Source organism: Cottoperca gobio, chromosome 22 (genome assembly GCF_900634415.1).
Source record: "Cottoperca gobio chromosome 22, fCotGob3.1, whole genome shotgun sequence".
NCBI classification, from domain to species: Eukaryota; Metazoa; Chordata; class Actinopteri; order Perciformes; family Bovichtidae; genus Cottoperca; species Cottoperca gobio.
The window spans coordinates 13,928,945-13,946,739 of record NC_041376.1 but is presented as its reverse complement, the minus strand read 5'-3'; the positions used below and the strand labels follow the sequence as shown (position 1 = coordinate 13,946,739).

Genomic DNA, 17,795 nt, shown 5'->3' with positions numbered 1-17,795 from the left:
GGATGAGTTTCTGCAACACAAATGATGTGTTTAGTTGTTGTGACAGCACAATGGTGTGAATAGTGATGGGCTAGAGCACGGCTGTCAAGGATTTGGTGGAATGAAGGCAAACAGCAAACTTTTGTGTGTGTTTTTTTTCTCTCTCTCCATGACGGTGGGTGCACGAGCCAAGCTTGGCAATAAAGTGAGTAAGCTTACAGATGCCGCAATAAACCATAGCTGTTCAGACATTTGGTGGACGGAGCTTTAAAGGCTCCAAACTGTCCTCTGAACTGCCAAACTGATTTCAGAACCGTCTGTCAACCTCCTACCCATCCCATGTTACTGCTTACTTAATAACTATACACAGTATATCACATTTGAATCTGCAAAACTCCTATATATGCCTGCAAACCATATGTCCAACCTAACTCCATACTTCATCATCTTAAACAACCAGTTTTAAGGGAAACGTTGCACCTAATTTCCTTGAAGTAAATGTAGTTAATAGTGAACATCACGCAGTTGATACAATTGAAAACGTTTTGGCTCCCAACATACTTTCCGATCCAACACATCAATCCCAAATATCCCATTTATCCTATGCAGAGATTTGTTTTGGGGGTTTTTTGGTAAGAAAATTGCTGCAGTTTTTCTAAACATCACTATGTTGCCATATCTGGATGTTGTATTTTCATTCTCTGTTGGCTCCTACATGAACGGGCCAAAAACAACACAGGAGCGCGCGGTCCATCAGTTCCACTCTTCAGAGCCGCCACACACCAATAACTGAACCTGAAGCCACCATCTGGACTTTGCTTTTCTTTCACACAGATGCATCTGACGACGTCCTGCACCATTATATTTGCATCTAAAAAGCATTAGTGATATTTCATCATGCTGCATGAGGTTGTGCTATTTGTATAAATAAGCCCTTTAACAAATTACCTGTCATTCACCCATCGCCTGCTACAATAATTCAAGGAGGTGGTCTTCCAATCCGACAACTTTTAACATGAAAAGTTTGCATATGAAAGGAAGATCCATGTGACATTTGCATAAATACATAAACACAACTGTTAGTGACATTATGACCTCAAACGGTGTAACAAGTCTGCACCCACAGTTAATTTAACTGTAACCAAGGTCCTCACACATGAATCATGATATATGGGAGATGCCCCTTTCACCCAACATTATCTTTCCGTTGGGCACTTCAAGATAAGGGTATCCCGGCTCGGACCAATAAATCTGCCAGTTGACTCCTTAATCTGAAAGGATATTAAGTGACAATGACAGTGACAGTGTTTCTGTCAGCGTCAAGCAGACGAGGGTTAAATAGTGTGTATCAGGGGACTACTCTGCAGTGGGGGAAACATACAGGCCTCATCCTTCACCATAATCTGCTCAACAGCCCTATAAACACCTCCCAGCTTTCCTCAATCCTTCAGCCGAGCATCCGCCTTTCCATTATAAATAACACAGCCATTTATATGGGATTAAATTGGGGATTAATTTGATTCAAACCAGGGTATGGGAATTCATTAGTGCGCTGACAGTGGCGCTATACATGGGGAGAATTTAATTTGAATCCCCCAAGGGAAGCACTATGGTGCACTGGGGCCGCGGTGAAATGGAGGTCTTAAAGACAAGGGGGATATTGTTCCTCACTTTAGATTTGGACACTTGTAAGGTGGCACTTTATTTCTGTTGATGGGCTGTTATCACATTGAGAGCAGCAATGCTATTAGGTGAGAGCGTCCTGAGAGGAGAGAGTTTATCTGAAGGGAAAGAGGTCTGGTCTGGTCTGTCTGCATGGATCAAGAATAGTTCTTGACACTCGCATGACCGCGAGGAAGTAAATACAGGGTTTTCACACAGATTTGGCTCCCACTCATACGGTATTATAATGAGAACATTATTTGAATGTCAGTGATTCTCATGAATGTTGAAATGGCATATCTATTGCCGCCGTTCCCGACAAGCTGTGTGGTGTAAAGCAAAGGCATTAAATTCAACTCGGACGCAGATTACAGAATTCACCCCTGCAGAACACCGTCTTGGCATTCTCTAAATTGGACAAGTCCCATTGTAAGATAGCCTATCACAGTGCACATGTCTGCATAGGAGAACATATGCAGGACAAAATATTCCGTAGTTTGTTATTCCGAGGACGGCACCGGGGGCACACGGGCTTGTTTGCCTTTGCTGGGAGAGGAGATTGGATTGGGGGTTTAAATGAATCGCTGGCGCACCACGTTTATAGGTTTCATTAACTTTTAATGAGTTGGGTGTCCTTCGCTGTGATTGGCTGGCAAAGCTCTGCTTTCACTTCCTGGAACTGGAGCTGAGGGGGAAGTGAGGAGATATTGCAGCGTGTTGGCTTCCACGTTATGGCCATGTGCTGCTGAATGTGCCACACTGGGTGGAAATGGGTCAGAAGAGGGGATATAATGTGGTACTATTCCAAAGCAGAAGCCCCAGATATCCATCAGCACTGGCAAGCGCTGAATCTAAAACCTGGAGGTATCGAGTCTCGAGGGGAATAAAGAAACCTTGGCAGATCAATCACGGCCAAGCAGGCATCCCTTTACCACAGCTGACTGACATATCGCTTTATGGTCGCTTTGCCAACAAGGTTTGATCTCAAAGACAGGCGTGAGACCCACTGGGAAATGCCTGTGGAATTACCAAAGAGAAGCTGGATGCATGAGTGCGTGCATGCACACAAATGTTTTCAAGCAGTCATCTCGAGCAATACTTCATATTTTGAGCATCTTTAATCTCCATCCAATATAGTATCTTTCTGCCTGGTTGATCACACATCTATTATCTTGCATGGAGGGGTGTTTCTGTACGCTTTATGTTTCTCCTTGAGAAGCTAATCCCCTCCTCCAGTGGGCGGCTGAGCCTCACTTCAGCACTCCCGAGAAACAAAGGCCCTTGCCTGTCATCTCCATTTTATCTCCATCACATTGACATAACGTGGAAGGTTCTTCCTTCAGACATGTACATCTTATATGTCCATCGCCATTGATTGTCCATGGTTCCCTTTAGAAACCTTGATTGGCTTTGTAAGATAGGGACTGACTTTGCTCCATTTGCATGATGACAGACCTGTGTTGCAATACTTTACAAGAATAAACACTGACCATCCATCCACTTCCAGGCGTATAAAAGCAGCATGGTAGTGAGAGGCACCCCGTCCTGGCCTGAAAGGATCGCCTTTAGGTCACTGCATGTCCCACCAGCTGCTGCCTCACAGTACTCAATGGGCATTGTTGGTGGATCTCTCTCTCTCTCCCTCTCTCTCTCTGAAGACATGAAGGAGTCCTACACTGGAATGTCACATAGTCGTGTCAGAAGAGTGCGGACACATCACAGTCAGCGGCCGCATTCTCACCCTGTCCATCCTGCCATCTCTCTTAAACACAGACACACACCTCTTCTTTCCATCATAACACAACCCCAAACTGACCTTCATAAATCCAGATTTACAAAATACCAGCCACGGTTATATGGACTGTGAAACTTTCCAACATTTTCAGATTAAAGTGCAATCTTCAATAATGATAAGAAGTGAACAGTAATCAATAAGATATCGACGTATTTTTTCAGAAAAAAGGCCCAAGCTGAAATAATCGAGAAATGTGTATGAAAATTACAAATAATTGAAGAATAGCCTATGTATGGCTTTGGTACACATCTGCAAATCCATGATTATACCCCAGAAAGATATTTCAGAAGACCAACAAACGTATCCATTAAATCTAATATGAGGTTGTTTCTACACTTTGTTGAAGAGTGTGTTACCTCCTCACTGCACAACAAATATCAACCAACCATTTAGATATTAACTATGTGGTAATACAAGCGTTATATGTATGCATAATTTGCAAATGCTGGCAATTTTCACTTGAATTTAACAACTCATCCAAGCAACCCATTTTTGTAATTGGATGTTAAGGCCATTACAGTCAAACAGTTCATTTCAAGCTTCTGCCAGAAGCCCAGTTTAATTTATTCAGTGATAAGTCCATGTTGTTTTGACATTTTCAACCATTGCAATTTCCTTATTGAAAGTGGAACATCACCAAGCTAAGCTAAAAAAAGAAAAAAGAAACACAGGCTGTGCACTTGAGGCCTGTTTAAAGCCCAAATACTAAATAAAAGTATCTAAGGAAAAGTTAGTTAGTTTGAATGCCATTGCTGTATACACTAATGTTTTTTTCAATATGCAATTTTAGTTTAATTTATATGTATTTTTAGATAATGTTTTCTTTATAAATACTATAACATATAAATACCATGAATGCATAAATGTATGAAAATGTATTTATCTTTTAACCCTCCGAACCATTTGTATTTTTAGTATAGGCCTATAATATGACAACAGGCTTTAAAATGCATTTTGCTGTTTGAGTTACAAATGAGCGATGCCGCTCATCTTACAATCTACATTTTGATGTTCCATTTTTACATAGTAAGATGTAGGCTGCTTTCAAAATAACTAACTTCACGTTTGGATCTTAAATTCTCTATAAGACGATTACCAAATATAGTTAATAATAGAAGCAGGAGAATAAAACAGCAATACTACAGTAGCAATAGAGGCCAAAATAATTATTCAGTGGGGTCAGATCAAGAGACAATTTTACTTCAAATACTTTCATCCATCCTTATCTACATTTGACAATAATATAATTGTCTGTCTTGTTGTTTTTTTCACACATTTTTCAAATTAAAAAAATTATAATACCCTATTAATTACTACATGTATTCACCGCCAGCCGATAAGTGCTGAGAAAATTGGAGACACGTCGGGTCGATTGACGGACAGACGCTCGGGCTGCCGGAGCATCACACCGGGACGGGCCGCCTGCTGAGAAACCATGGGTGGCTTTGAGTTTTGACTTTGTGGTCCCTTTAATATACTGAGGGACGGCAGTTTGCCTTGCTAAGATATGGGATTAGGAGTATTTCTGCTGAAAGAGGAGTTAAGTCGGGCTAGTGTGGACGGTCCCTCCCCTGCAAAAGGCTGAGACAGAATTACAGCTTGTTGGACCGGTGTCCCGCCGTCGTCATGGAGACCGATCTACTTGGGTGTTCCAGTCCGCGAGCCGCAGCGTGGAGCCTATAGGTGCGGCAGGCGCCCTGCTGTAGCCTATAGCCTATAACAGCACCCGGCTGCATGAAATAACTCTACACCTGATTAATACTCAGATATATGAGCAGAGTTATTACTGATTATCAAACTGTTTTATCCTATTGGAGGATTGGTTACCAAACTATCCTTGCACAGATCTCACTGCTCCAGCGGCTGCTCCCCTGATGGCAATTTTCATATAATATTTATTTAAAAGAATCATATGCATACAATGTCCCCTCTTTCATGCATACAACTGCTGTTAGGAAGAGTATTGCATTTACACTGCTATATTTAAAATAGAGGCCTAAACTCGCCTAGGCATTAAAATGCATCGTTGTAGGATAAATGTCTCACTTGGGAGGTCTGGTACAATTAGATGCTATTTAAAGACATAGTAAATCGCTCATTGTTACAGTAGGCCTACTATGAAAAAAACGTTTTATTAAAGGTGGAAAAAAAGGAAGCTGAACTATGAGTAGCAGACTTTTTTTTTTATCTGTAGGCTATATATTTCCCTTTTAATGCATGCTCTATTTTAACATACCTTTATCATATTTGTATTCCATTCATTAATATCTGCAGATTTGTCCCGTCAATAACCAGCAGCCAGAGTCAGACTGCCTGTGAAAGACGCGTCTGAACGCTTTGTCTCTTTGTAAGAAAGAAGGTCTGATTTTCAGGCCTTAATCAAGAAATATGCAAATACGACCCCAAGAAAATGCAGAGAAATCAGGTTAGTGGAGTAAAGAGGATCAACAGGCTGGACCATGCTTTATTCAGTTGCTATAACAACAGATGTGCTCGTCTATATGATGGTGCCGCTATAGGAGCTGCAGATGTATCCTCCCTGATGGAAAGCATGCACAAAGTTAGGAGATGGGGAAGGTGCAGAGATGTGGCCTCGGCGCACTTTTGTCCGCCAGTACAGATTGAGGTTGGCTACCTTTGAACCGGCAAAGCTCCAAAAGGCCATTCCCATCTCAGTGTGCGCCAGAGAGGGCTTGACTGGGGTTATCCCGCCTTCAAAGGATCGGAGGAGAGCCGCGTCCGGATACAATTGTTTAATGTTGGCTAATGGACATTTTGGAGGGCTCTCCATCTACTTAAGATTGAGGGGAACAAGTTACACAAATACGGCTTCTCTGGCGTTATTTTGTACAGGCATCATTGTAGAAATATTATGGGAACCTTATTTCCCAAATCTTATTATTATTATTATTATTATTATTATTATTATTATTATTATTATTATTAATGTTAATATTATTTTATTATTGTTATTATATTTGTTATTATTAATAATAAGTATTAAAAGGCGTATTATTATAAATTATTATAGCATTACTATTAGACTATTATTGTGCGATGTATTTTGTTTAATAAATGTTTTAAATGTTAATAAACAATTAAGCTAATTTGAACATATAAAATACCCTATAATGAGATTAGATTTCTGAACATGAACATTTTTTATTACCTTAATTTAATAAAAGCTTGCCATCACCCATCACGAGAAGTTTTATGCTGGTTATATTTTAAATTTACTGATGAAATTATACCATGGGGGGAAAAAAATCGATTTGTATAATAAAAAAGCAGAACTCGCGTTCATGACATCAGTGTAGCAGCAATGATATCAGTCAGCCGCACACTGCAAAAACTATCCAACTCAAAAAGCCATTAAATCCATATTTTTCTGAAATCCGCTATTTCCACATGTTTCCGTTGTAAAAATCAATATGGATTTTTTAGAATTAAATCATATTTTTAATAGTAATCTTGTAAGATGTTTTTGTTTTAAGGGATCACCGGCACAAAGCAGACATAGAATTATACAATCCAATAATTGTTTCGCTTTTTAAGTAACATTTTAAAACAGCAATGAGACTAAAGCATATGTCAGTGACAGGTAGTTGTTTTTTTTTTCAGTGCAGCAGGATCTCTCTCCATCACACAGCTCAAAGACACAGAAACTTGAAGCAGCCTCTATCATACAACCTGCAGATCCCCTCAGCTTTGCACCACCCTGTCGTGAAATCCAATACGTCTCCTGAATTTAGGATATCATCCTCTGTCTCCTCCACCACCACCCTCCTCCTGCACCACCCCCCCCCTCCTTGCATGCATGTCCGGGAACGACCACCAAACCAGCTCTCCCTCCATGATAAAAAAAAAACAAAGATGTTTTAAAGAAAGAACATTATAGAAAATCCAAAAAGCTTCATACCTGTGCAAAATAGCCGGTGCTTGTTGTTGGCAAGCCACACAGGAGCCCATTGTAGAAGCTCGCCTTCTGCCTTCTGCAAAGGGCTCCAGACATCACGGCATTTATTTGAGCTCAAACTCTGTCACTGTTGACTTTAGCACAAAGCAAAGATTTCACTGCCCCGCTAGTTAAAAAAAATGATTATTTTACAGAGATATCGATCAGTGTGCTATAAAAAAAATCAGCTTAGCATTATATGTCTAAAATGAATAGAACGAAATTTAATGTCTGTGTAAATTTACAGAGCTGCGGCGTCCTATTCAAAGTTTACACTTGTGCAATTTGGTTTGTGTGTGTACTCTTCCTATATGCGGGCATAGCCTCCACTCTATTGTTTACTGGCTTTGTTTATTCGCAGATCACGCTGTTTAAAGTACGATCTGTAAAGAGGGTCTGGAGAATAAACGCACACTTTAGGCCCTACGTGTTCAGAAGGCGAAGGGGTGTCATTTGGTTATAAGGGGAGCAGAGATTTCCCCCTATAAATCCCCGGCCTTGGATTTGAGCTCAGCAGGGAAGGGCGTGCAGGAGGAGGAGGTGGTTGGGGTTCGATTCATTTGGACGACAACTAGCCTATCTTATCTAACAAGAGGGGAGGGTCCAACTACTTTAAAACAGGGAGTAGACAATGGACCCCCAGATTGTGGAGAGAGAAGTTAGAGCATCACATTCAGGCGGCTCTGTTTCCAAATCAGCCCCTTTTTCCAGCAACTATTCTACTGCTCCACGGGGAGGCTGTTTTATGTGACAATGACACTTAATCTTACTCACTGATCTAAACTTTGCTGTGTGTGTGTGTGTGTGTGTGTGTGTGTGTGTGTGTGTGTGTGTGTGTGTGTGTGTGTGTGTGTGTGTGTGTGTGTGTGTGTGTGTGTGTGAGATGGGGATCAACCTGGGTGACTGGCAGGCAGGCAGGCATGGTGCTTGAGTGACAGTGCTACATAGGTTTGAATCCTAATGTGTCTCACTGTATGTGTGGGTATTTAAATGGCTGATTTAATTTTTTAGGGTGATTAAATTGTGTTTTTTTTCTATGTGGGCATGTGCTTTCATTTAAATATGTGCAGAAAACACATATTTTTATTTGCAGCATATTTGGAGTATACTTTGTGTTTTAGTTCCTGCTTTCTTCTTTCTGAAATGCTTCTCCGTATAGGGTGTCTTCTCCCTCACTTCAGTGCCAAACTATTACAAAGTGGTTGATGTGTTTGGATAAACTTTTCCCCCCAAATATCTCACTTTGCGTTTGGGATTAATAACCGTATGTCTGTTTTGTTTACATTTTCCTAATGACAGATTGAGAGCATTGTTCTCGTTGTTGTCCAACAAATCTATTAATCCCTACTGAAAAGATGCGCCTTATTATAACAGCACATGGATAAGAATAATTATTTTAATAAAATAAATAATACCGTGAAACTCATTGTGTCCAACTTTTATGCAATTCGTTCATGTTATTATACGTATAAATAAATCACTATGTGTGGATCTAAGTGAACACTATATGATGTCTTTAATTGTATCTTCCTCTTTGCACATTTTAATTTCTATTATTTAATGTGTTTATTATAAACTATTTCATATGTATGTTTTTCTTTAATGTAAAAATATTTTTGCCTTGTCATTTTAAAATGTTCTGTTATATTCATTTATATTAATTTAACTTAAGTGCACCCTCAATAGGAACACAATTATTGTAATGTTTGCATTTAATGTTGGAGACGCTAGTTGTTGCATATATTAATAATCATAATAATAATAATAACATTGATAATAATATTGATAATAACAATAATAATAATGATAATAATATTGATAATAACATTTATAATAATAATAATATTAATAATAATAATAACGGTCAAACACCAGCATATTCAGAAAACAAAACCAATAACACTTTAATATAGATTCTGTTCTTGTCACTACAAGAATACACATATACAAGCCATAAATAGGAATTACACAAATGATTGAAGAAATCCTGCGAGGCATTTTAAATTCATTTAGGAATCCAGTTATGCAGATGGAGGCTATTTTACAGCAAGTTGTTGTTTGTCTTTGGGGTCCACTCCTGAAGCCGACTTCTGAACAGATCTCGTCACATTATCATTACTTTTCATTATTAATATTACCATCAACATCCTCTCAAAATAATTAGGCTACTAACAAACTCGACAACTAAAACGGTGGGAAACGTCAAAAATATCTGAAATACATATTGTACACAAACTCTATATTTTTTTTACAAATGTACAAATTGAAGGGGAAGAAAGTCCGCATCACATGGAGGGGTAAAGAGGTTATGAGGAGTTCATGATTGGCCTGGAATACACGCCTTGGTAGTACGTTGTATCAGGTATGGATGAAGAATCCAGCCCGGCTTTCCCCGCCATGGAGCCCATGGAAAGAGCCCCGGCCATGGGGGAGCCATAGCCGGAGTAATGCATCACCTGCTCGTATGTCTTTAGGTCCATTTTATGATGCTGTTGCTCCGAGGACATGAGGTTATTTATGGAGAAGGGGTGGTTGAAGGAGTAGTGGTGCTCCGGCTTCAGGTGCGCATCGTGCGCAAGGACCGAGTGATGCTGAGAGTGAGCCATGAGGTGCTGCCCCTGCGACACCGGGGAGGCGGAGGCGTGCTCCGGGCTCATGGCCTGGCTGGCCTTCATGTCCGACAGGGACCTCTTGTGCTCGCTGGAGGAAGAGCTGGAGTGCGGGGACTCGTTGCCGTTGCAGCTCTCAGAGCTGCTGTTGGAAGAGCCGCCGTCTCCACCTTTGCGGCCGCTCTCCTTCGGGTTCATCTTCTTATCGCACTTGAAGCGCTTCTGCCTCCTCAGGTAGCAGCCGTTCTCAAACATGTTCCCGGAGTCCGGGTGGAGAGTCCAAAAGGAGCCCTTCCCGGGTTTATCCGGGGAACGGGGCACTTTGAGGAAACAGTCATTGAACGACAAAGAGTGGCGGATGGAGTTCTGCCAGCGCTGCTGGTTCTGTCGGTAAAAAGGGAAGAGGTCCATTATCCACTGGTAGATCTCGGCCAGGGTCAGCATCTTGCTGGGAGACTGCTGGATGGCCATGGTGATGAGAGAAATGTAAGAATATGGGGGTTTGGCGTGCGTGTAGCTCCTGCGGTAAGTTTTCGGGTCTCTGGACCTGTTGATGTTAGACTGTCCGTATATGGGGCTCATGGCGTTCATGTTGGTGTAGGATGTCAGGGCGTTCATAGATGCGGGCTGCGCCGTCATAGGACTCATGCTGGGGCTCAGGGCTGCGCTCATGGCCGTCATGCCCGCGCCCATGCCGTTCATGGCTCCGGTGCCCGGTGACATGCCGGTCATGGAGGGACTCATGCCCGTGTTGACGTATGACATGTTCATGGAGTTGGCCGTCATGTTGGAAGGGTTGCTCATGCCGGACATGCTCATGTAGGTATTCATAGAGTTCATTCCCAGGCCCGTGTTCATGTTGCCAACCGAGGTGTAACACTGTCAGTGAGGGAAAGAGAATCAGTTTCACCTGGCACAACAGTGAGGAATTTAAAACTGTTATTATTAAACACAGTTTTACTTTTAGCCTCATATAATCACAATGATAGCATTATTTAAAAAAATAAAACAACAGTTATTTTAAATAGGCAACTGGCTCGTTAAGGTTGGAATTGACATATATGCTTTTGCTCCCGCATGAAATAGTTGTAATATTAAATGTGTATATGTTCAACCATTAAATGAAGTTAAATAATCCGCTGAAAATGCACAATGCCGATGAGAATGTGACTGTGCTCACACACTAAATACTGACTGCAACACAAGTATTCAAATCAATATCCCCAAAACCAAACAGCTCGGATGTTTGTTGAGTGAAAACATGACAAAAAAATAATCTGATTTAGTAAAAATACGTATAGAATTATGAAATTATAATCCGAGTGAAAAGTCCCCCCCCCCCCCCTACATGTCAAGCAACTTTGTTAGGATAGTGCGCTGCGTGGAGATGGGGGAGGATTTGGAGGCGCCTCAAGTCAATATTTGATCACAAAGTTAATATTATCTCAGGGCTAATATTGAGTTGTATAAAATGGGATTGGCTTTAGACGGAAAAAAATATATATTTAAGGTACCCACCTCGGGCTCTCCGTAGTAGGTGCTCCAGTCGGTGTGTTCGTGTCCTTCCATTTTAACTGCTCCAAGCATCATGGAGGACTTTTACCAAGCGTCTCCCAGCAGAGGGAAAAGCCAAAAGTCTCTCTAATAGCAGGTGACTGGGGACCACCGAGTGTATTTGGGTCGTCGGTGTGTCCCTTCGTCAAGGACTGGCGTTGATGTGTGTCTTATAGAGCCAGCCGTGAAATGCGTCTGTCAGTGACTGGAGTTCAAATGACGCTCCGTGCTGCCTGTTAACGCTGTGATATAGCTCTGTGCGCTAGGCAAACCTCCAATCCCTACTTCTACGCCTTGGGCCCTATTTGAATAATCTCCTCGCACCTAGGCGTGAGACTCCTCAAGCTCCCCCCCTCCACCCCAATTGTACTACACCTGCACTGACTGAAAAGAACAGTTTCTTATGAAAAGCTTCATTATAAACTAATCTTATTGTATTTTTGTCTGAGATAAGAAGAAAAAAACAGAGTTATAAAAGGAATGCTTGGCGTTCTTCTTTGGTGTGCTTTTCATTACGCACATCTTCCTCCAACGTGCTTATTCTTTTACTTCAGCTGAGCTGGAATCATAAAGTGCTTTTTATTGCATTGCGTTCAAGGAATTTATAGCGTAGACCTACCTATATATAACTGTTATTATTTTGCATGTAGGATTTAGATAAAGGTTGATCCATCAGTACGATTAAATGAATGTATTCAAGCAAGCATTAATAAATAATGTTACGGCTTGGTGTCAGGGTTGGATTGCTGTATAATTCCAGGCACGTTAAACAGTTTATAGGTTACTCAAAGATCATTATGTTTTTAACCTGCAGAGAATAATGATCTTATGTCTGATGTTGGCCTACATGAATGCACGTGCACATGAGTACTAGATTCAAATGATGTAAGCTCCTTTGATATTTAGTGAAAATAAAAGCCATTTCATCACTTTGCCCCAGCTGTTTAACAATCATGCTGTAATACAAACCACTTGGTTTCCACATCTTTGTCACTATTAAAGTGTTTTTTATCCAAATGATTTCACTAAACATTTACAACAAAAAAGAGTAGAGATTTGTTATCCTGCTTTACTAACCTGGATGACTGAATTACTGTTTTCAAATGTTTTCATTAGTGTTGAATATGCCACGCATAGCTTCAGAGCGCCCTCTCTCGGTTATTGTCTCCAACTGGCTTTGCTGTGTGTGGCACATAAAGCATAAACCTCATTCTTCAAAACCAGTGAGACATTTTAAAATCGATTGAATTCGTGTACATTTTATTTAGAGTTTTTGGCCCTAAAAAGATTCAAAATAGTTCAAGACACAATAAACAAAGAAGTCATTTTCCCACCTTTATATTTGCTGGACTGAATTGACAGTTTGTATAATTCTGAAGTGTGCCATGCCAGAGAATGCATCATAGTAAGCCTAATATGTAGATTTATTTTTGGTTTATTTCGTTTTTTTCATATTAGAATGTGTATAAGTACCGCAGAATGAGACGGCTGCTGAGGCCCTCCAGCTCTCGCTGCCTGTACAGTATTTGTATGACACAAACATCAAGGTGAGGCTGCAGTCCGGTGCCAGCCACGTGTCAGTAGTGGTACATCTATTTGACTGCATATTTACGCAAGAGCATAACTATCAGTATAGAGGCCCATTAGTAAAGGCGAGTAAACCTGTCGTGTTGACGAGGGACTAACAGAGTCTGCTTAACTTGGAAATGAGATCATGAGAAAAAGCTGTGTGTGTTTGAGGATTGGGGATTTTCACCGGAGAGAGCTGGAGATGGTCAAATCTGCGGCTTCACTCAGTCAACACACGTTTTCAGGCTCTTTTTTTTTTAAATAATTAAAAACGACAATATTGTCATAATGATAAAATAGTTCAAACAAATTACCATCTATTCTTTATGGATATATTATTTAAATAAGATATTTATGGGCAGATATTTCGAGGTGTTGAACATAGAAGTGTATTATGGGGCTATAAACGGATTGAGCATGTGGATCTTTAAATAAAAATATCTATACACATATATTCACAAATAATGCATATAAGTTTATATTTAACATTTCATTTAAATTACTTTCACACGTATTTCTGTTCCACAAAAATAAGCCTGAGCTGTCTCCAGCTGCATGTGCATCTATGGCGAAACTACTTAGTTTGTGTGTTACACGTATAGTGTTTTTCAATGTCAAAAAAATGAGGACACTTTTTACTCAAGTGTGTTGATACTAGATATTTACTTAAACCAACCGCCCTGTTCCTAACCAAATCAATATATGCTTAAAAACACAAGCATGGCATGTAGCTATTCCAAAATGACAGACACAAAAATCCTTAGTATTCTAAAATGGTCCTTGACCTAAATGACATTCTGTTCCTGAATGAGACATGTTGCTAATTCCACAGTTAATCATCAACCTGCCACAGCCCTCTCATATGGGTGAAGGTCACATTTTGGATTTGGTCAAAAACAAAAAAAGTCAACTGGGCCTGGTGCAGCCGCTCTGTCCCCCTGTGTCTGTGTTCCATATGTATTCTCTGGTGCGTTAACATAACCTGTGGTATCCCTGTATCACAGGTGCATATGGGAGTCGCCCAGGACAACAACTGATTACTTTTTCAAATGTGGTACAAAAAGTTGGGCCACGTCAGCTTGATAACAGTTCAAAGACATAGACCATACAGAGATTAAACAATTTATAAATAAAATACAGCTATCAGAAGTGTAGACCATCAGAAATTGGTATAACATATGATTTTATTTCTTTCTTCGTCTTTGATTGCAATTACAACATGCCAATAAATTGTGCAATTGTGTCATCACCAAAGCAACAAATAGCAGCAGATGTTCCTAAACATGCAACAGTGGTGGGGCTGAAGTCAGAGGAGCTTTAATTCCCTGAGCCTTTATGGTTGGAAGTCAAATAATGACTAAAATATCCAAATAATTAACAATTACGCATAATGTATGTAGGCATGTTATTTAAAGATGAAATAATAAGGTTTTAATTTGGATACAAACTGACTGTAATCAAATGCAAATGGAAGTCAAATGAAAAAGCAACACCATTTAAGTAAACATGGATTCATAGAATTAAAAAAATTAAACTGTTTTAGTCTTTTACCTTTATTATACAGGACTTGTTCGGTGTGATGCAGAATACAATCCTCTTCTGATTATAATATAGGTCATGTCATGTGGAACCCTTTTCAATTATGTCCCTGAAAAATTAGCTACAGTTTAATAACAAGGTGCAGAGCGTGTAAACTTACCGTCAAATACAAACACTCATCAGTCTCTGTTCATCCTCTGTTTTTTTTATTAACCTAAAATTTGAATTGGCCATTTGCAATACTGTGTGTAGGCTTTAAAAAAAATGTTTTTAATAGTTCAGCACATTATTTGGAGCATTGTGGTTGTAAATGCTGCAGCTGCATTTCCTGTAAAGTCGACATGTTCAGAAAGAGAACACATCCAGACCAGTGGTGTGCTCCGCTCATCTCCTCAGGCCTAGTTTTGCCACTTTGCTGATCAATTAGCCCTTCATGATGATCAGTGTTACATTTCACACATTCAGGCGTCATTCCTTTACTGGTTATGACAAGGGCAAACACTAAAGAATGAAAGTTTAATGAGTCAGTTAAAGAAGTGAAAGCACAAACACCTGCAGGAGTAAGGCCCTAAAATGGCACCACAAAGAAAAGTCTTGTGGTACAGATGCTGTTGGGTGTCTGGGCGGGGGGTTTCCTGGGTGCAGGGCAGGGGGATGGAAACAGGGTGCTCCCTGGTCTGTGAGAGGAAGGCGGAACATTCTTTCAAACACCCAGGAGTTGTTGGCAGGAATGTGTTAACTTTAAGTTTCAACTTTCAAAGTGAGGATCTTTTTTTTCTCAACTGAAATTGCAAGATTCACTTAAGAATGTCCCTTTCTTTTGTGTGCCTTTGTATCCATTTGAGTGCGCTGAGTTCCACAGAACAGCACAGGGCAAAGGGTTAAGCATGTAATTCATCAAAATAAAATTAATAACGAGAGAGTCTTCTTCTTAGAAAGCTAAGAGCTGGAGAAAAAAAAATGTTTGCTGCCAACTAGCCTGTGGTGACAGTAAACATTCCAGAGCCGGGCTGGAGTTTGGACTTGCCATTATCTGCCACAGCTGTGACAACGCCTGTTGGCCGCAGGTTTGTGGCTGGCCACACTCTGTTTACCTGGAAATGAATCTGAAAAGCGGCCGGACTGGGAAGGCACACAACCCGGCTAAATAAAAACTGAGAGTGGTCATTGCAACGAGATGCAGTGTGGGAGGGAGTCCAGCGTTATTGCGCTGCCCCAGTGGGTCAGGGCGCAAACACAAGCGTAAACGCACTAAGGATATCCTCAAATACGCACCTTTTGATATTGAGAGGAATGTGTTGAGGAATGCCATTCGATATGTTTTATGTTGACTGTATCCAGGGCAGATTCAATACTTCTCTCTTGTCATGTTAAAGGACCCAATGTTGACCGCTGCCCTTCATTTATCAAACAAGGTGACAGTTTATCTATTAGACCACAGGAGGAGAGTGGTGGGATCCCAAGAGATGCACAGATCAGATGACACTAAAGAATGCACATGCACAAATTACAATCTTTAGGAGCCCTCATTGTTGCAATGTAGAGCTTAAAACAAATGTAGGCACCACTTTCTGATAAGACACCATTTATGAAGGGATTACTTTGTAAGTAATCATTTACGTAATGATTAATAAATCATTTGCTAATTCTTTATAGATCAGCTATAGGCGTTAATAGGGCTGCAAACGATATGGGTCAAAATATCTTTAAAAACTGTTTACCAACATTTATAACTGCAAACTTGATGGATTATTTCAAAGCCATGATCTTTTATTATTGGATTACCAACAGTTAGCACATTATTACCAAATAGAAAGGAGAAACTCCTGCCAAATTGGTTTTTTTCACAACTTGGCAACCCAAAATGTGTTCTTTTTAATGATCTATAATGATTTTTAAAAAACATTATTAAATCATATGGGTGCACTTTATAAGCATTTTAGAAAGGGTGCCTTATTATAAAGTACATGAATTATTACAAACATTTAAAACTACATGCATGAGACACAACAAAATGAAAAACCGTATACTTCATGAGTGTTGTGTGATACATTTTATACATTGTATATTCACTCACTCTGACATAGATGCGTTCCTTGTCTGAACTTTCTAAGCAACGTGGATGGGATGTGTATTAGAGCCAAAAGATTTAATATCACCAAATCAGCACATTGTTATTCATTAGTGGACCAACTGCAGAGTCAATACACATTTAATCACAGACTGAAGGCAATTAAAACAGGAGGGGGGCCAGTAGTGCTATGTTAATTAAAGTGCCAGGCTCCCATGGGAAGCTCTGAGTCTAAATATCACTACAATCAGGCCCGTGCCATAATCCATGATGAGCTATTGCCATTCACACCGGGCCGTCAGGCTGACAGATCCATGTCAGCGTGGACGAGAGGGCAAACCCGTCCTGATGATTAAAAAGTTGTGTATCAGTAATGGTCTTTCTAATCCTAAGTGACTAAAGGCATCCTTTCCATGAGGGTTGAATTTATGATGGCCTATTGTCTCGCATTAATATTATGAAGCAGTGGTATTGTAGCAAGCTTTAATATAAATCTTCCTTCCTTCCATCTCTGACAGGCCTCTTGAGAAAACAGGCACACACACATCTCAGCTCTACATCTGAGAGAGGCTTTTGCTCCATTTCCTTTTTCCATCAGTCACTCAGTCAGTCAGCGAGTGAGGGTCATATCTGCTGCTGTCTTATCTGTATTCCAGGCTGATGGGGAAATTCAAGTTTGGGATTACCTCTGACTGCTGACCCGAACCCATCTCAGACACATGGCCAGCCCTGCGCTTTCATTATCCTCATGCTTCCAAGCACTGTGCAACAAAATCTCACACTCTCTTGAGCAGGAATATCTAAGAAACCCCTGCGTGTTTTGTATGCATGAGGGGAGAAATTAAAAGCTGATAGTGGAGAATGTATATCTGGCCTGTATTAGAGGAGAGCCTGTATCTTCTCCCTTCTGCCAGACAGTTGTCTCCTTCCTGTATGGACTGAGGGCCCATCCATATGCAGATGGCTAATTTGTAGTGTTTACAGAGAAGCAAAGAGGGGGCCGACAACTCATGAAGAGGGCTGAAAAGAGGCTGCCTACGTGTCACCCCAGGAGCCTGGTGG

General features: G+C 40.5%; 1 protein-coding gene across 1 annotated transcript; it reads right to left on the bottom strand.

Annotated features, from left to right (window-relative positions):
* Window positions 1–9,270: 9,270 nt before the first annotated feature.
* On the bottom strand, window positions 9,271–11,784 carry foxa2 (forkhead box A2). Its single transcript, XM_029460763.1, has 2 exons — window positions 11,519–11,784; window positions 9,271–10,879 (listed from the first exon to the last, which is right to left on the bottom strand). The coding sequence occupies exons 1-2, from the start codon at window positions 11,588–11,590 to the stop codon at window positions 9,698–9,700; spliced, it is 1,254 nt and encodes a 417-aa protein (XP_029316623.1). The 5' UTR covers window positions 11,591–11,784; the 3' UTR covers window positions 9,271–9,697.
* Window positions 11,785–17,795: the final 6,011 nt, after the last annotated feature.

Bases quoted from the DNA above. Each gene is read 5' to 3' on its own strand.
- foxa2 (XM_029460763.1), bottom strand. From the start codon at position 11,590: ATGATGCTTGGAGCAGTTAAAATGGAAGGACACGAACACACCGACTGG. The intron at 10,880-11,518 runs GTGGGTACCTTA...CCTCACTGACAG, and splicing joins CCTACTACGGAGAGCCCGAG to TGTTACACCTCGGTTGGCAA.